The 19048-nt window shown below is 39.7% G+C and overlaps 3 protein-coding genes across 5 annotated transcripts; all 3 read right to left on the bottom strand.

The window, feature by feature from the left end:
• Positions 1 to 2702: 2702 nt before the first annotated feature.
• Positions 2703 to 3836, bottom strand: LOC135625610 (aquaporin TIP1-2-like). Its single transcript, XM_065130628.1, has 3 exons — positions 3617 to 3836; positions 3293 to 3543; positions 2703 to 3211 (listed from the first exon to the last, which is right to left on the bottom strand). The coding sequence occupies exons 1-3, from the start codon at positions 3747 to 3749 to the stop codon at positions 2837 to 2839; spliced, it is 759 nt and encodes a 252-aa protein (XP_064986700.1). The 5' UTR covers positions 3750 to 3836; the 3' UTR covers positions 2703 to 2836.
• A 1760-nt stretch (positions 3837 to 5596) lies between these two features.
• On the bottom strand, positions 5597 to 13038 carry LOC135624786 (vacuolar fusion protein MON1 homolog). Its single transcript, XM_065128735.1, has 14 exons — positions 12337 to 13038; positions 11937 to 12016; positions 11741 to 11812; positions 11604 to 11643; positions 10389 to 10490; positions 10085 to 10206; positions 9189 to 9321; positions 7950 to 8041; positions 7224 to 7305; positions 6980 to 7044; positions 6580 to 6846; positions 6377 to 6468; positions 6075 to 6139; positions 5597 to 5851 (listed from the first exon to the last, which is right to left on the bottom strand). The coding sequence occupies exons 1-14, from the start codon at positions 12757 to 12759 to the stop codon at positions 5756 to 5758; spliced, it is 1731 nt and encodes a 576-aa protein (XP_064984807.1). The 5' UTR covers positions 12760 to 13038; the 3' UTR covers positions 5597 to 5755.
• A 330-nt stretch (positions 13039 to 13368) lies between these two features.
• On the bottom strand, positions 13369 to 18849 carry LOC135624785 (protein-tyrosine-phosphatase MKP1-like). Of its 3 annotated transcripts, XR_010491791.1 has the most exons (4): positions 18414 to 18849; positions 15836 to 18288; positions 13874 to 14060; positions 13369 to 13765 (listed from the first exon to the last, which is right to left on the bottom strand). XR_010491791.1 is itself a non-coding variant. In XM_065128733.1 (3 exons), the coding sequence occupies exons 2-3, from the start codon at positions 18191 to 18193 to the stop codon at positions 14007 to 14009; spliced, it is 2412 nt and encodes an 803-aa protein (XP_064984805.1). In that variant the 5' UTR covers positions 18194 to 18288; positions 18523 to 18661; the 3' UTR covers positions 13874 to 14006. The 3 variants fall into 3 exon arrangements, 2 of the variants coding, with proteins under 2 accessions (XP_064984805.1, XP_064984806.1); XM_065128733.1 differs by lacking the exon at positions 13369 to 13765 and having other exon boundaries at positions 18523 to 18661; XM_065128734.1 differs by lacking the exon at positions 13369 to 13765 and having other exon boundaries at positions 18517 to 18651.
• Between the last annotated feature and the right edge of the window lie 199 nt (positions 18850 to 19048).

The raw sequence follows: 19048 nt of genomic DNA, 5'->3' as shown, positions 1-19048 counted from the left end.
GGTCAAACCGTCAAAGTATACACCTTAAAAGAATGTAGAGAGTTAAAGTGCAGTATAATGAAATCTTGCAACAAATAACATCATCAGTCCCAGAGAGTAAAAATCCTGGAACTTTGATAAAAGCCGACATATAGAAATCGTTAAAGTTTCATAATTTGAAAAACCACCATATCAAATCAAACTAATTAATTATCAATAACATTTGAAGTTGTAAATTTTGGCATGAGTGACTGTCTCCTCCATAGTTTTTCAACAGATTTAAAGTGCTCAATGTTGAAATACAGTACATGGAACTTACACTTAATGTTTATTTCATTATATACAATCCAGACTTCATAACTAATGAAAGCTTTACATTTCTAATGTTATTGCCAACAAACTGCATCAGTAAATGATAGCCAAATGAGTTTATTCATCCAAACTGTTTTTGTTCTCATAGAAGAAATACATGTCTGAATAATCTATCAGATGATATTCCACTGAGGAATGGTCTGTCAATCAGTTTTGTGGTCAACTAGTGGCTATCCCCCTTACCATTGATGGTAAATTTGGAGATATTTATGATAACCACAGTAACTAGAGGAAAAGTAGAACAGCACATCATGCAGCTATTCATCAGATGGATGTATGAACTGGTAAAAACCTCCGATATGCATCTTCAATCTGCTAAATTTCATTTTGGCTAAATTCACACAATCATTTTCTTCTTAGAGATATTCAAGATTTTCAGATTATAGTTTTTCTTTTTCATTGTCTTGATGCATCAGAATATGGATAGAAGATGAAAAAGAGAAAAAGTTCCATATCTCAACAAGTGTGATAGGGAACAAAATTTGATACATGTTTAACTTTGATCTGAATTTCTAGGATCACACTTGGTGCAACTTTATCATCACCTGCCTCTCAATTGACTTAAAGACTGATGGTAGTATTAAAAAAATACTCTTTTCTGTAATTATGAATCATATACTGGCCTCTATCACTGTCTATATAGTCTCCAAGAGATCAAAGAAATAAAATTCATATTAACAGCTGTGTTATGCCACTATCAGATTGGTGCGGAACCTGGATTCCTAGGCATTATAAAGGGACAGTAAGGTATCAAATAATCATTGTGGGTGTCCTAAAATACAAATTTAGCTAAAAAAATTTGACAACTTGGAATTCGGAAAAAGCAATTTTCAACTAGTTCAACTAAGTGGCATCCTCTGAAGGTTAACTTGAAGTATAGTTGTACATTTATGGCATCAGTGAATATGCATGTATATTTTTAAAGTCTCAGATACGTAATTGCAGTCATTTTGCATCAAATTGTCAGAATGAGACTAGTCTTAAAGTGTTCTTAGAATATAATGCAGGTGGAATTTGTTTTGAGGTACCTCAAAAGGTTTTAAGAGTTATTTACAATCAGCCATAATAGAAAAGACCTGTTCTTGGTTAAAATAGAAGAGTTATAAGGATTATGGTGACCAATCAATTCTTAAAGCCTTTATCTCCTAAACCAAAATGATTGCTTGACCATAATAACAACAAGACAAAGATAAAAACTCCACCAGATTTTATAGAAAGACAATATATATCTGAAACTGAAGAAAACAGCCCTATAGATGGACCTAAAGCAACTGAAGACTCCTGCAAGATGAGCTGAAGCAAGAAGAATCACTAAATTATACCATAAAAGTCACTGGTTAAAGAATGTTCCCGGAAAGACTTAATTCCATATTTTTTTAAAAAATGCCAAATTTTGGGAAAAAAAAAAGAAAATTCTTGACTTTTTTAATCAAACCCATTATGCCTTTCTTAAGCAAATAATAAGACCAATCTTGAACAGAACACTCGGAGAAGGAAAAGAAACTTTGATCAAGAAAGCATTAGAAGGACAACATAGCCAATGGAACAATTAAATTCCATGTCTCGTCAGCTGCTGCTTCTCACAAAAAAGCATATAGAGCTTTCAACTACCAAGAGGCAATGAGAATTTTGATTCACCGAACACAAAAGGTTCGATGTTATGATCTTTAAATGGGGTAGTGTTGCTCCTTACCTTTCTCCATTAGGGTTGTGAATGAACCCAATAAAACATACCAGGAATCCCTATGGTCGATCGAAACACTCAAATCCATCAATGCATGATCCACCAATAAAATCAAGAAGGAACGCGCAAGGAACTCGAACACATACCATGACTCGATCCTTCGATCGTCATTGCGCACCTGCAATCCGATACAGCGGCTGGAGTCTAACTAGATCACCGAGGTTTCGACTCTTGCAGAGGATTCGGAAGACTGAGGGTTAGGGTTTCCAATCTTGATCGCGGAGTGGGTGATGGGAATGGGAAGCGAAGATTGCAACGGGGAAAGGGGCGGGCAAGCAAGGTTTTAAAGCCCCGTTTCCGACGGGATGTAACGGCCAACCCGACACGGTCGTAATCCGTTACAAGTAAGCCGTTATTTTCTTCCGCCACCCGCTTCAAAGACGTTACCTAAAGAAGCCTCCTATTTGACTGACTTAGATTTTTGTTGCAAGGTCAATTTTGACTTGCCACTTCCACACTACATTATCATTTCATACTCGTTGTACTGTTGTGACAAATTCGATTGATTTATATTATATCTATTTAATAATAATAATAATAATATTATTATTATTATTATTTTAAACTAATAATAACTTAAATTCATAATCACCAAAGACAAGAAGTATAAACAAAATGATTTAGTTTCTTTTTCTAAAACATTATATATACTTCATGTTGCACAACTACACACATTGGCCAGTGGGAGATCATCTTCCAAAACACTGCATGAACAGAGTGGGAATTCCAACCCAATCACGCCTAGTAATCTGAGGGGGGAAGCTGCTCGTGGGTCGCCTGGCCGATGAAGACGCCGTCGTAGACCAAAGCTGCGATGGCCGCCCCGATCAACGGGCCGACCCAGTACACCCAGTGGTTGTCCCAGGTCCAGCTGACCACCGCCGGGCCAAATGAGACCGCCGGGTTCATGGACGCGCCGTCGAACGCCCCGCCCGCCAAGATGTTGGCGCCGACGATGAACCCGATGGCGATGGGCGCGATGACTCCCAGGTCGCCCTTCCTCGGATCCACCGCCGTCGCGTACACCGTGTACACCAGCCCAAAGGTCATGACGATCTCGAACACCACGGCGTTCCACACGCTCACGTCCGACGACAGCGAGAAGGCCGACGTCTCCTGCACGCGGACGCAGCGGAAATGTGTCAGTCACGCCGATGGTAACGGGGACATGGCCATCGAGTTTTCGTGGGAGATGACCAGTCCACCGGTGGCGAGCTTGAGAAGCAGACAGGCGACGACGGAGCCGAGCAGCTGCGCGATCCAGTAGAGGATCAAGCGAATCAGAGAGATGTTCCCGCCGAGGAAGGCCCCGAAGGTGACGGCCGGGTTGACGTGACCACCGGAGATGTTAGCCCCGACTGATACCGCCACGAAGAGGGCGAAGCCGTGGGCCAAGGACGCCGCCACCAGGCCTGCTGGCGTCGTGGAGCCGTCATTTGTTAGCTTATCTGCCATCAGACAGTTAATTCATCAAACACGTTCAACTGTCGATATAGTTCGAGGGGAGGAGATGAAGCTTACTGAAAGCCATCCCGGAGCCCTCGCCGGCGAAGACGAAGATGAGCGTGGAGATGAACTCCGCGAGGGAGGCTTTGATCGTGTCGGGATGGCTCGCCTCGCCGGGCGCTCCGATTGCTATGCTACCGATCGGCATATTCTTCTGCAGCAGAGAGTATTTGACTTGGAGATCACTCTGTTAGTGCCTTGTTCAGAGTTGCGGCAGTTAAATAGAGGGGCGAGATGAGCGGTGAAACGGGTGAGAGAGGGGAGCTACCGGCCGGACACCTTTCGGTCAGACGGTGAGGTCACGGGGACGGGCCTCCGAGTCGTTCCGCGACCGCCACGTTTACTCATGGGGACCGTTTGACGCCAACGCGCTTGGGGATCGGCCGCCACCGTCGCCCACTCGACGACGTGGATAAACATTGGCCACTTCCGTGCATACTCGTAAAATGGTATGTGAAAGATTTGGAGGGATGAGATATGCGAACTCCAATCAAGTTTATTTAGTGACCGAGAAACCCAAATCTGATAGCGCAACATTTGGATTGTGGCTCCATTGGCCACTCTAATCAATTCGTGTCAGGGATTTTAGATCTTGTGCTTTTCTTTTATTTTAGATCAAGTTTCTTTTATGTCGGTCGGAGACGTCGGGAGACGAGGACAGAGCACAAGGTAACCAGCCATTCTATGGCGTCTTTTGGTGTTTTGCTGTTCAAACGTGATGAGGTTTGAAAGGAAGGTGGACTGACTATGTGGGAGTGTTACTTGGACGGTCCGTTTGGATCTTTCTTCTCCACCCGCTGATGTTGGAAATTGGGACGTGATATGTTGCAAGATCCACAGAGAAGGAAATTGGGTGTCAAAATAGTTCGAAGTTAAAACTCGAACTCGAGTTCGATTCGGGCACAACTCCACTAAGAATTTAGTATATGTTTCTCTAACATGTCAACCTCTAACATGGTTTGGTTTGATCACGTTCAAATAATGTTATATATATATCATGCCACTTGTATTTGTTAGGGAGGAAAAGAGAACTTCAAACAAAAATCAAAAAGAGAAATAAAACATCTATAACTAAAAAAATATAATAAAAAAATAATGTAAAATTAACGTGATATGACATATTCTATCTATATATAAGGAAAATAAATAAATTCTTCACTATATAAAAAAATCTAGATTTTTTTTTAAAGTATCAAAAACACAAAAGGAGCTTTGTAGATCAAAACGTAAGAAAGGATATAATTGAGAGAGCCACTCCCCTATTCCAAAAATATGAAAATAAAAAAAGTTACCCTGTCATATTGAGATGATCAATTCATCATCTCATTCCCCTCTCTATAATACATATGAGAGACTACATAGGAATCAGAAATATCAAATGTCAATTACATTTCTAACGACCCATAGAGGAACCAGATTCCATATGAATCATTCTACATCAATTCTGCACCGCCGCTTTGAATCAATCTACATCTATTCTGTACCGCCACTCAAAAGTCCATCTCTCACGGCAATAACCCCACAGTACAACACATTCCAAAAAATACCTAAGCTTATATATCACCAACACTTTTGCCGGTAAAGCAAGTTATCCCCTCTCCTATTATCAATCATTCTCTGACTGTTTTCCTCTGTATTGTGGCTACAAGTCACCGGTAGCTACAACTTATGTTCGACTCACTTCACCTCCATAAGAAAATCGTTTGTGATTGATGTTCGCATTGTCAAACATGTCAAAGTTTCAATGAATAGCATAATAAGAATATTGTGTTCATTCGCACTTGGATGCACCAAAGTACCTCAGTTAAACAAAGCCTCATGGTAATGAATGCATGTGCTCTTATTACAACTTTTATTGCTCATAGACACGAAGAACAAATGAACAAAAAAAACCCGAGCTTATTTGTTCAGAGTGTGGTACAATTTGGCGAACCCTGGAATTACAATTCACTTATAGTAATAGACAGCTCAAGAATTTTCTACACTGCTCAATGATAATGCAACATAAAAACCTTTGATTAGCAACAAAAACAAAATTATTACATATAACTGATAGCTACATTGTATAGAGGGGCTGCTCCAATCTCGTTCACAGTAAAAGATGTGTACTCCAAGGTCATATATAAATAGCAAGAAAGTTGTGTTGGTGAAAAATCACCACGAAAAGGGGCTTGCACCAAACAAAAATATCTCATTTTCTACATCTCTTACCCATTGACAAACTCTGTTGCACGTCTTTATTGCGGAGGCCTGCAAATTTATCCTAACCAAGGTCAGTTTCCCATCGTATCAAGGTTATACATCAGCCAAAACGTATGAAGGTTATAAATAGCAGTAAAGCCATAGAGTCAGATCAAACTCCATTACATAAGTCTTAATTAGGATCATCTTTGTTCTTGTTCTGTGTCAAGCAAAACTCAATACTGGGATAGAATAAACAAGAGAACTCACAAAAGAAGAAAGAGAATCAAACCTTGTCTGCAAGTGGATCAAATGCTGCATAAAGTTCAAAATCTTGTGTGATCCAGCACAGGAGAACTGCCAGTTGTAACTCGAGTTAAGATTATGTATAGATTTCAAAAAAAATGCTAGACTGATCAAAACCAGGGAACCACAAAACAAGCCACTCAAAAGGGCAACCCAGTGCACAAACTGCTGAAAGTGCAGGTGCTGCGGTAGGCCCATGAAAAACAATAAACTACATACTGTAAAAAAATATAGCAATTCCCACACTTCCAAAGTGGAAATCATGTTCCTACTAGACTTAAAACTCACCGAAATCTTCATCTCTTCTGAACTGTGTTTTATGTGTACCAGTTCCATTATCATGCATTGAAGCATACAACTTTTGGTAAGCCCTAAATAACCTGCATGTTCATTAGATTTATTAATTTATGACGGTGAACCAGGTAGATATATCAAGTAGGTACAAAAAGCTGCAAACATCACAAAACACTGTGTAAAGCCAGCAATAGCACCTTTTCTGTTGACTTGAACTGCTTATGGGTGAGGAGAACTCCGATGATACATATTGATCAAGGTAGATGCTCCTATACATGAAATGCCATAGTCCAGAGGGGCCACCGATGCCAGTTTGAGAAGAGGAAAGTTCAGGTGTTGTCAGAGACCTAGACCGAAGAGAAGAATCAAGTGGGAGATCCTCAACACGTAGACCACCATCTAGCATTGATCTTTGAACTTCAGAGAGAACATTGGACTTCACAAGCACAGTCTCAACGCGAATCCTTGATATCATCAATGGAACTGATGTTATTTGTTACAGTATGGCAAAAACTTATCCCTATGTTGTGGAGCAGCAATAGAAAGAAAATAACTGCTATGTGCTGAAGTTTATTGTTTCTTTATGTAGCAGCTCACCTGCAATCCTTGAGATGATAGAAAGAATCTGAACTGGTAGTAAGCAATGTCAAATATGTATCCACCTGTATAACAATGATAAGTTGCTGAGATTGTAACCTAAGCCAGTGCTCTGACAATTCCATGAAAAGGACAAAGTTCTTTCCCAATGAAACCATGAATCTTGATCAAATATATATTTCGACCCAGTTCGCAAAATCAAAGATACAAGATGAATTCTACAGGGATATTATATCTCACTCACATCAAGAAAATGGACATAAGCATAAAGGAACACCATTGGATTGTATCTTGGCAAGCAAATTGGTGAGAAAGACTCGGAAGTCCTGCACGATGCAAATGGAATCATACAAGAGAATAGTTATCTAAACAAGTCCAAGATTTATGATTTAAAATTGTATCATTGTCATCCAATAAGTTCAATAATCTTTACGCTCTAGAAGATCATGCAGTGCTATAAAAAAGCTCATGCAAAATGTTAAAAGCTAAGTTATAAGAAAAGACAAATTTTTATTCTTATAGGAAAAAAATATTTGACAATTAAGTTAGATAACATAGAGTTATTAGTGAGAGAAAAAAACATGTCTTTCTGCATAGCGATTGCTGATACAGTATGAAAAAGCCATGAAGATTATGAAACTAAAATGTCAATAAACCATTGAACTTCAGAATCGATTGAGACATAATTGAATATATAGTTCAACTACATAACTCACACACCTACATCAGTCTGAAAATACAATTACTTGTATTTACAGCAATTATCTTCCTAAGTGATTCTTTCACTTGACTTTTTACATTTGGTCGCCAAATCCGAAATCAGGTACCATTGTCACATATGATTTATATAGATAGGTCAAATCCAGATCCACCTCTAATGGGATAATATCGGACATTGTCCTCACAAGATTTATAATTACTGTACAGTAGTTGTCCTAAACATGGGTTTGAATCCAAGAAAGATGACTACCTGAATGATTCTGAAGACATTATAAAATTGGAAAGTAACAGCATGTCATCAGGGTGCAGAGATGCCTTTTGAGTTCCAACAAGACTGACAACCTGCAGCATAGTATAGTGAAGTCAGCTTTCCGATGCATGCTCAGGATGAAGAACTTGTACGTCAAAGGATTAAGGCTTAAAATAAAGTTGGCATTTCTCAAATTAGAACATGTATAAAAAGAACAAATATCATAAATATTTGATGGAATTCTAGGTAAAATAATTATGTTGGTACTTGGTAATGGAACCATTCGAGGTTTAAAATCTAGGTCCAATACACAGGGCAGTGTCACAAGATCTTTTGGGGGCCATCAACTTTTCATACTCTATTATTTATATTTTTACTAATTCTTCCTAGGTCATCCTCTATCATACTGTTGATCAGACTATTACAGGAGGAATATTTGAGGAATTGCACTGCACACCTTGAAGCAAGCTATACATGATAAAATGGTAGAGTCTTTCAGAAAAAGAAAATCATGAAGATCTTGAAGATGCTACTAATTTTCTACACTGTCTGCAGGACAAATCAGGCTTACAGCTCTTTCCTAAAGAAACAACAATACTACAGAGATTCAAAAAGCGATGACAAGCAAAATATGAGGGGTGCACAATGGAAAACTTCATATTTGAAGAATATTGTACAGATAAACATTAAAATATGGAAGGATTCAAGAATGAGAAAAATGAATGTTGATTGAGTCTAAATTATTATTAGGATTAGCACAGAAAATTTAAGTGCTGATGTGATTACGATGACAAAGCAGGGGCCTGTGCCATGTACCACGACAGTGATCAGCCTCCATGGGAAAAGCAAACAGCACTCAAATCCTCGAGTAGTCTTACAGATCTTACAGGAAGAGAAATGAAAAGGACTCAAACATGGATATGTTTACTTCTTCAACCAAAAAAATAGGGTGAAATATCAGGCATTAAATAAGAATGATATACCAGCATATTTTGGTGCTTTTGTAAACCAATGTTTATGCAATTTTGTATAAAGCCATATGCAGCAAATAAGAATGATATACAAGCATATTTTGGTGCTTTACATAAGTGTATAAATCCATATGTGGTGCAATTTTGTTAACCAATGTTTACAGGAATGATTTATGATAAACAGGTAAAGTATGACAAGCTGTTGCTTAATCTCTTTATGTGGTTTATAACCAAAAACATCTACAAACATTGTATACTTTGAACAAACCTTGTTCTTACACATCAATAATGCAAATAAAACTCCTGAATCAGCAACATCTTGCAATATAGCACTGGCAGCTTGTCTTGTTGAATAAGACAGAGGAAGGCAAGTATATGCATTAAGAAATGTAGCAGGATTCCTGAAATATGTAAAACAGAAGTCAACGGCATCCCTCATCATATTCTAGATTATTAACATCTTATTTTAGATACTATGACTACCTCAAAGAACATTCTTATTTACCTTATCATAAAATGACTATGCAACTCTCTCTCTCTCTCTCTCTCTCTCTCTCTCTCACGCACACACACACACGCGGATGATGTTACCCTTGGCACTGTTAAGGAAGAATAAGGTAAACTCAAGGATAGGTTGGCCATTTGTTATACTAATAAATGCATAGCAAGACATGCTACTAAATGTCTGGTCCACCCTTGATAGACACATTCTAAATTAAACGACCAAGGGCATCTAGCTGTTTTTCATTGTTGAAGCAATTTACAAGTTGCTCCACTAGGAGCATTATAATATAGCAAAAGTTCATCCTTTTGCATGTGTCTAGGGGCAGAGTTGGCACAAGAAACCCCAACTACAGCACACTGATACAGCTAGTGAAGAAATCCATAATGTGCCAACATGAATGATTCATGAATGCATACAATTTCCTTTAAAGTCTTATAATCATAGTTATCATGTTTTGAGCTTTAGCTACCATGTACTAATGTTAATGCCTATGTGAAAGTTTATTGGTCTGTCACATTTTTGTCATCAACTACAAGAGAATCAGCACAGAAGGATCTGTTTGTTGAAAAAAAAGAAATTTGATGCCTTGAGCAGAAGAGCAACTATAACTAATGTACCAAATAACCAAAGCTTTTGGCTTCGGATTAGAAAATACAAACCAGCTGAATGCATGAATCAGAGAAGAGAAGACCGCATCAGTTCCTCTCAACAATGGGGTCATGTCGTATTTTGGATTCTTCTCGAAACATCTATTTACCGATTTTGTCAAGATAAGCAGCATCTGGATCAACATAATAACAAAGAAGGCTTTGAAATTAAACATAAAAAAGTGTTAAAAGTGTATCCATTTACAGAACCATAAGGACAAACTTGATTAAATAATAAGGAAAATCACTAAAGGCAAAAAGAAAAAATAAGGGTGGTCAAACAGTGCATGGTGTTATAAAGTTAAGCATGAAGTACCTGACCATAAATAAGCTCCAACTGTCTTTTCAAAGCTTCATATGGCTCTTCTGTACAGCTTATGCACACTAAATATATTGGAACTTTTACAAGAAAAACCACCTGAGCAAACAAAAATGCAAAATAACTTACACAAGGGTGAAAATAGATATGAAATATAGATTATTGAACACCTTTCACATTAACTCCACAATCTAAAATAAAATATGGTGTGTGTAAACTATAAGCCCATCATATGATGGAAACAACTAAAGAACTTCATTCTATCTCATAAATTGCAGCAAACCAATTTGTATAGCAACATATACTTATTGTAGAGCAACAACATATAAAGTCACTGATACATCATAATTATCAATTGCAAATTTCTTATTGAACGAAACATTAAAGAAGTTACACCATATACGATAAAAGAACAATTCATTTTTAAATTAGACCAAACAAAGCGAACAAGTAAACACAATCTTCTTACAAAGTTTGCAATGAAATGATAAGACTGAGCTTCACCACTGATGGAATCATAAGAAAAGGGAAGGAAAACAGAAGAATTTTCAAGGCTGTAAGACAAATATGTTTTATCAAAGGAGCACTTAAGATGAAAGAAAATGGATGAACAATTTCAGGATTCATAAAAGTGATGAATTGACAATGATGCCAATCTGCCGAGCCCAACAACTGGTAGTGTCCCAGCACATGACTGCAAATCCTCAATTACCAACAAATTGAAAGTCTAACATACCAGGTTCTTGCAACAAGCCAACAACTAGGGAAGAGTAATGGAGGAAAGATTAAATAATTCGTATATAAAAAGAAAAATAAAAATTTGACAGTTTCACCAAACAAATCTGAAAAGTTATAAGAATCAAGATATTTACTGGTATTGCATCTTGATCAGGCTGCTTTTGTTCTATTTTTTTTCATTTTGCACAGATTTTATACTAATCAGGATCTTCAAAGAATGTAGGGTTGGATTTTTCTTTTATGGGATCTAATCTTATCTGTAAATATGACGAAGATCACCGTTCCTCAAATTCCAGCAATCAACTTTTTCAGAACTTTAGTGAGCACGTTCATGTTGGAAAAATGAAGTGTTTCCATATAAAATGTCAAATGGTGTGCCATCTTCCTATTTACAACAAGGACAACTTATGTGCCCTTACAAATATAAGATCTAAGGGTGCAGTAACTGAACACAAAATAAAGGCCACAACTGACCTGATGTTTCCCAGCTCTTATAAACTTCAGACGGTCTCCACTAGCAAAATATATGAAGAATGTCTAAAATCAGTTCACTGGAACCAAATTTTCAAGAAATTGGCCGAATGATAAAACTGATCAGCAAAATATCATACCTGTTTTCTACAAAAGAAATAATAGCCTGCAAAGTTGCTGAAAATCCTGCTAATTTATGCTCATCCCCATACCTGAAATTGCAGTAAGATGACATGTTAAACGGTTCCAATTTTATTTAATCACGATGTGAATGCTGGTGTGGTGATAAACACTGTGCCAAGTATATAAAAGTCAAGCACATAAATCTAGGCATACCTAGAATATATTGGCTTCCCAGAGTTACTCAGAATAAAGAAGTGCTTCTTTCGCTTTCTCCATGAAACTGAACCATCATCCTACATTTCAGATAAAAGGGAAAAAAATAACCAGCCTGGCCAAATCTTAAAGCTTAGAAGAAGGATAACAATCAACATGCTGGAAAATATTTCTTACTCTGCGCACGCAAACTTCCAAGGTTATCAGATAGCACAATGAACTAGCACAAGGAGATAATCAATCACATATGAACTTGACATGGCAACTTCAGATTTTAGTGAATGTAATACATGCTAACATGCCAAATGGGTATAAAAGATCCTAGCACTGCATTCACCAACTTGAAAACTTGCAAAACTTCAGAGACCACCAGAGATTCACAAGACCAAAAACTAGTCACCTCGTCAGGATGCCGCTTCCCGCGGCTCCAATCATCCAGCATCGTCTCTCGGTCATCGGCCTCCTCGATCTCGCTCGACCCTCCACTGCTCCCCCTCTCTCCAGCGTAACCGCTGCTGCTGGGGCTAGGCAGCGCGTCCCCGCGGCCCGAGCGCTCCCGACAGGCACCAGAGCCACCAAGAGACGAAGGCCCGGCCAGATCCCCAGAGACCGGCGACCCCTCCTCCACGACCTCGATCTCACCCGCGGCCGCGTAGAAATCCGCGGGCAGAAAACCGTTGCCGACCGGCCGCTCTGCGCCCGCGGCGTCGCCGGCTTCTCCCAAGGTGAGAGAACCCATCTGTTCCACCGTGGCGGGCTCAGCGTCGAGGGAAGGGTCGGGGTGGTGGGGATTCGGATCGGTGACGGAATCGTCGGAATCCATGGGCCGGGGAGAAAGGGGGCCAATCGCAGGAGGAGGGATTTGTCGACGTTTCTCGTTCGGAATTAGGGTTTCGATGGGATCGAGTGGGCGAGACCGGGGAAAGTATGACGTCGTCGTCTTCTACCCGCCGCTATCTCTCGCTCGCTCTACTATTAAAGGGGGAGGAGATCCGCAATTGGTTGTTGGGTAAACAAGATCGTTTGCTTGACCGGTAGTTCGGAGGAACTCGATTCTTCTCCCGTTAAGGTTCTCCGGTTTCCGGTGTGTTTTCGTTATATGCGATGCTGGAAAGGGCAAGTTCAATTAATAAGGCGAAGTCCACAGCATTCTAACTAACTACTTGCTGTAATGCACCTCCAATCACATGATGTATTTGGATAACATGATTCAGCCTGATACGATAGATTGATTCCAAAACCTTAGTGTTAAAGCTTCACAGACAGTACACCTGTTTGTGCACAGTGAAGAAAACAAGAAACATTCAGTCAGGTTGAAGGTGAACGAGAACAAATGGCGCCATAAACACAGGCTGTGGGTGCATCAGAGTGCATCTCAAAACATTTAGATTACCTCGTTTGAACTCTCGACTTCAGTGATGAATGCAGGGAGTGATCGACACTGAATACTTGATTGAATTCATAGCAGCTCATTACATCGATAGAAGGTTCCGATGATCATCAATTCACTCACAGGAACCGCGACTGAGATGTCAATAAAACAAAAAATTTAAGAACGACTCTCTATCCATGGAGCTCATAGTTTGCACAACTCGAGAAACAACATATTAGCACAAGGAGATGGCAAAAGAGATGAGTTGACCCATAAAGATGTAGAATTTGGTACATAAATTGTGCAAGGAAGCATAAAAGACTAAGAAATGGGTGGGTCCTAAAAAATCAAAGCTTTCATTCTTTGTTCCCAATGTTTGAGCTTACAGGGGAGCAGGCAATATACATCCAAGTGTGCCAGAACCTGCACTCCAAACAGATGAAGTTTGGGCAGTCTCCTGTTATTAAGAATAGATCAAATTAATTGGAGGGGAACAAAGACTAATTTCTATCAAAAACATGTATAAGAATAATTTGCACTCCAGAAGACAAGTGTCTGTCATTACCTCGCTGATAGCTACCAGGCATTGCTATTGCCGTTCATGCAAAATGAACTCCATTGCGCGTAGTTTGCAAGGAAAATGCACCAGAGCAAGGTCACGTTGTCAGGCACTAAAACATTTTATTGCAGAGACAAGCTTAAGAAGAATTCAGCAGTTCCAGGAGCTTCGCTGTTTCATCTTCCTCGACAACCTATCATCATTCAGATTGTAAATGACTAGTCCATGACAACTAGAAATAAAGAAACAAGAAAATAGTCCAAAAAATTGTCAAGTTCCATGATTTGCATTATCAGTCAATCCCAATCCAAATTGTCAAGTTCCCACATTAAAATGCCCCAAATTTTGAGAGATCACCTAACATCTACGAAAATCAATAATTATTTTATCTCTCAGATACAATTCAGCCTACACAATTCTAGTCAACCCTTCTTGCATTTCTTCAAACCCATCTTGTATTTTTCTGGTCATTTTTGTCTGTATAGCTTTCAGCATATCTCAACTCTCAAGTATAGCCAAAGTCATTATATCATGCCCACTCCCAGGATATGAATTCAACATCAAAACATTTTCCTCGATCCAACAGGGGAAAAAAAAAGGATCATATGCCTACTGCAACATGAATTATATGAACATCAGGTTAATGACTTGTCACATAGAAAAATTAATATTTTGCTAAGGACAAAGTGAAAATACCTTCCTTAATTAAAAGGAAACTTTTTTAACAATTAAACAATCAGTTGTGGCTTTAAAACTCAATCTGATGATCTTCGCAATGGACACATTAAATGCCATGAAATCGATGCCTTCTCCTCACAGAAACCCTTAGACCATGTTTACTTACTATAATTTTAAATTACTCAACATTCAATGAAAGGCCAAGCCGGACAAAAGATGCATAACATTACACTATACTCCAACACAACTTTTTTTCTCTCTAGAAAGTTACACTATTTTTAGGTCATTATGCATCATTAATTCATTATTCACATGAATGCTTAACATTTACCAATACTTTGTGAACATCAGAACCTGACCCTAATCATTGAAAATTACAAGCTGAAGGACCATGCTGGAGTGAAGGAAATCGCAATGTGCGGCTCCATAATGAAGGCAATGATGGTAAAGCATTGCATATGGAGCTGACCAGTAACCTCAATAAAGATACATAAAAAATTGCAGGAAAATTCATTTAGTGAAGGTTAGTTACAGTATATTCTAGAAAAGGCAAAGTATGCAAAACCAGCAATAACATGACAGATGAGGAAAAGATAAAAGATGCACACACCTCATTAAGTAAAATGTTATAGAAGTGCATTCTGGTGTCTATACAGTTGTCTTCTCTAATACTCATACATATTTATGGTCAGTTCATTCCTCTGGTTATCTTGCCTAATTTCAGCAATTCCAGGGCTACGATATTATCCATCTATGTGAAATTGATACTTCTACTTCCAAAGAAAGATGAACTCTATTTTTACATGCACTTTTTGGTGAGAAAATGTCTCTGCAACTGCTTTTAGAGTTAAGGTACACTAGACCTTGAAGCAGGTAACCCAAGCTGGTGGATAGTATCTTGGCAGAATTGACATGTAGATACTTCTTGTCTACAGCACATGTATCTGTAGTTAATTCTAAAAAGATGCCATCGTTTACATCAATAAATATTTATGCATGGATCAGATGAAATGTTTACAAAGATACTCAGAATCATCAGAAGTAGAAGTCTATTCTTCGGTTTCCCTAGTCCATCGATGATCAGATTTATAACTTTCATACAAAAATCTAGCATTTCCGCTGCCACTCAAAAAAGATAAAAGCAATATTCATATTTTGACAGTACAAGTTTAAGAACTGCCGACAAATGATATAAAACGATCTACCAGAGCTGCCAAATATTTGCAGGCAAGAAATTTGTTTTCTGCAAAGAGAATAATACAAAATGTATTGATATCATTCCAAAAGTACCTTAACTGGGAGATCCTTTGGAAGACCAACTGAATCAAGGAAATCACATCCAATTTTGTGCCAATTGATTGAAACAATTTGTTTGTCTCTGCTGCCCTTTGGTTGAGTTTTTCCATCAGCCTGTTCAAATTCACTCCCTATCCACAAATATAGTACATAACCACCTGCCTCTCCACTTCTATTAGCACTATCAATTAAGAAAAGAAACACATCTCTGGAATCAAGATCCTCTTTGGAAATTGTCGCTAGCTTTTCCATACTTGGCCAGCGGTATACAAGGGGTAGTTCAGGATTTGGCTTCTCCAATCTACCATCAACAAGACCACTTGAACCATGGAATAATTGGTCATCCTTCCATAGAAAAATTCTCTTTACATTTTCATAGTTCTCAGAACTACTAATAGCATTTTCAGCTAAGCACTTAACACCTGATTCTAAACCCACACTATTTGCACTGCCTAAAACATTATGATTTTGATTTTCATCAATATTAAGTTTATCTAGGACTTCATGTGTAATTTGGCAAGCAGAAGATGCATTTAGTGCCTTCTGACACATTAGTGAAGCATCTTTGGAAAGTGTTGGCAGTTTTAAAGATGAAAAACCTCCCCTTCTTTCAGCAATAGATTTTGCTAGCCCCTTGGATGGAGAACGAATTGTTCTAACAGATGATTTCAATGAGTCAACTGTGTCAGAAATCTTTTGAGAAGGTCCAGTTGATTGTGGCAAAGAGTTGCGCATGTTATGTGATGCAGGTGGTAACATGAGAGGAGAGAAGCATGTTGAAAGAGAGACTGAAGGTGACTCCAAACTAGACTTTGAACAAATGCTTAAATCAGGAGAAGAAAGACTACTGGGAGAAGGATATGACAGGGAATTTGATGTCTCTGCATTCAATACCTGCATCCTACCAGAGAAAGTATCGATATCTCTCACCAATGCTGTATCTGAAAAAAATCTACCAGTGGTTACTGATACAAACCTTTGCCTCAACACACTCCAACTACTTTCTCTTGCTGGAAGGTGTGTTTCACATTCGTGTCCTGAAGAAGCAAATGGTGGCACAATACCTCCACTAAGAGCTTTGTAGAAGAGCTCAAAATCCACATCATAGGCTTCCACTCTCCTTTTACCTACAACAAACCTAGCTGCTTCAACTTGTTCCTTCTCAATCTTTGTGCCATCATACAAAGACAGTGCATTCAGGAAGTTTTCCCAAAAATCTAAGGGCTCTTTCCCTTCTTCAATCATCACGATTGGCCCCTGCACTTGCTCATACCTTACCACCTGAAAGGCAGCAGCTTTTGCATCCTTCTCCATAACAGACTCACAATTATTACCAATCCACACATAAATTGATGAGAGAACATGAATTATAAATGCACCCCTTGAATCCAGTGCAGATGGTGAAGGATCATTTAACATCTTGGGGACAAGGTGCAAAGGATCATAAGGTGAGTGAGGTGCCATTCGGTACATCCCATGCAATGACCTGGGGCTTGGCGGGATCGCATGCACCCTCTTCTGGCACTGTAACAGTTGACAGGCAAAACCCATGTTGGGATTAGCTATTCCTCTTGCTGCCTTTACAAACTGGAAGGCATCATCAAAGCTCTGCCCTTCCCTCCACATCAGGTAAGCTATGACCAGAGAGGTCGACCTTGACACACCCTGGCAGCAGTGGACAAACACTCTCCCTTCCTGCTGCCGAACATCCTCAAAGTAATCAAACACATCATACAATATACTCGTGATGTCCTCTGTCGGGCTATCCTGCAACCAAAGGGTCTTGTAAACAAGATCTGACTTGAAGTACTCCGGGCAAACGAAGCCAACACAATTCAGGACATGGGTAATCCCATGCTGGCGGAGGATTTCTCGGTTCCTAGCAACATAATCTCCTCCAAGATAGATGTGATTTGCGACCTTGGAACACTCCTTGTCAAAGAACGCAATTTGATCTCTCTTACCTTGGGATCTCAGTGAAGAAAGATCTAACCTTAGGCCGTCACCCAGCTTGCAAACGTCAGCCTTTGCACCTGGGGTGGAGGCCTGTGGCCACTCCCCAATATCATCGGACCCCGCCTTCGGCCACTCATCCAAGCTTCGGCGGGCGATGGCGAGCGGTTGGAGAGGTGGAAGACAAGACCGTGCCTTCTGGCTCTGAGACCTAGGGGTAAGAAGAGGCCCAGGTCGGTGCCGTAGCTGGCCATTGCTCGTGTTCTTCTCTTCAGAAGCACAGTCTCTGGAGTGGTCCAGAACAGACGTCCGGGAAGCAGACCAAGAAGCCGACCTCCAAAAGGTCCTCCGGCCGCTGGGAAGCGGCACGCCGGCGGAATCCTGCTCGCCTCCCATCATCGCAATTCGCTCAATCGACACCTGAAAAGAAACCCTAAATCACCGCCGACAACGGCCCTCGCCTCCGACTGCAGCAGATCGACATCCTCTCAAACCTAGACAACAGCAAGATGCAGTTTTTATTCAATCCAAAGCCAAAAAGCCACCACAGCACATAAACATAAAACAAAACAAGGGCATAAAAAACATGGGAAGAATCAAGTTTTAGTTTAACGCCCACCAGAATGGACTTGGATTCTTTCCTTTCTTCATTTATAGCCACAAAAGATAAGAGCTTGAGAAGGAGGCAAATTAAAGTGTGAGACAATCAAAGTTCAACTTACACGTACCAAAAAGGATAGGCGACGCTTAACAACGACTCGAGAGAGAAAAAAAGAAAAAGAGAGACGGGACTCAACCCTAGAACAGAGAACAAGGATAGGCGACGCTTAACAACGAATCGAGAGAGAGAGAAAAAGTAAAAGCGCGACGAGACTCAACCCTAGAACAGAGAGAGAGAGAGAGGAGTTCAAAAGGGGGATAGAGGGAAGATCAGATTAACCGCGGTTAGGAGGACGGGCTGGGATGGGTTAATTCGAGTTCACGGCGCCTCCAGTGTGCCACACATCAGAGCCGTCGGACTCGACAATTCAAAATGCGATTCGTGATGTACGAGAGATCAGGGCCCGTTCATCGTCGCAAGTGGGACGCCCGGGACAAGTGGGGACTTGTAGCGGTCAACTTTAGGGGGCCTGGTCAACATGGGGGCCACCTGTCAGTCAAAATGACTTCGGCCCTCGAACCGCATTGTTTGAACAATTAATAATGATTCTTCTTTTGCCAATAAAAAATAAGAACAACGCTGAAGCTATTTTT

This window comes from Musa acuminata, chromosome BXJ2-10, assembly GCF_036884655.1.
Source record: "Musa acuminata AAA Group cultivar baxijiao chromosome BXJ2-10, Cavendish_Baxijiao_AAA, whole genome shotgun sequence".
Lineage (NCBI taxonomy): Eukaryota > Viridiplantae > Streptophyta > Magnoliopsida > Zingiberales > Musaceae > Musa > Musa acuminata.
The sequence above is the reverse complement of the archived record's forward strand: the minus strand, read 5'-3'. Positions and strand labels throughout refer to the sequence as shown.

What these genes read in the sequence shown, in the direction of transcription:
- LOC135624786 (XM_065128735.1), bottom strand. Translation starts at nt 12,759, where the DNA reads ATGGATTCCGACGATTCCGTCACCGATCCGAATCCCCACCACCCCGAC. An exon ending in CTGATTCATGCATTCAGCTG is followed by an intron (nt 9,322 to 10,084) that starts GTTTGTATTTTC and finishes TACATATTTCAG; the next exon opens with GAATCCTGCTACATTTCTTA. An exon ending in TTGATCCACTTGCAGACAAG is followed by an intron (nt 5,852 to 6,074) that starts GTTTGATTCTCT and finishes ATAAATTTGCAG; the next exon opens with GCCTCCGCAATAAAGACGTG.
- LOC135624785 (XM_065128733.1), bottom strand. Translation starts at nt 18,193, where the DNA reads ATGATGGGAGGCGAGCAGGATTCCGCCGGCGTGCCGCTTCCCAGCGGC. An exon ending in CAAAGGATCTCCCAGTTAAG is followed by an intron (nt 14,061 to 15,835) that starts GTACTTTTGGAA and finishes GAATGATGATAG; the next exon opens with GTTGTCGAGGAAGATGAAAC.
- LOC135625610 (XM_065130628.1), bottom strand. Translation starts at nt 3,749, where the DNA reads ATGCCGATCGGTAGCATAGCAATCGGAGCGCCCGGCGAGGCGAGCCAT. An exon ending in GGGCTCCGGGATGGCTTTCA is followed by an intron (nt 3,544 to 3,616) that starts GTAAGCTTCATC and finishes GTCTGATGGCAG; the next exon opens with ATAAGCTAACAAATGACGGC. An exon ending in AGCTCGCCACCGGTGGACTG is followed by an intron (nt 3,212 to 3,292) that starts GTCATCTCCCAC and finishes GTCCGCGTGCAG; the next exon opens with GAGACGTCGGCCTTCTCGCT.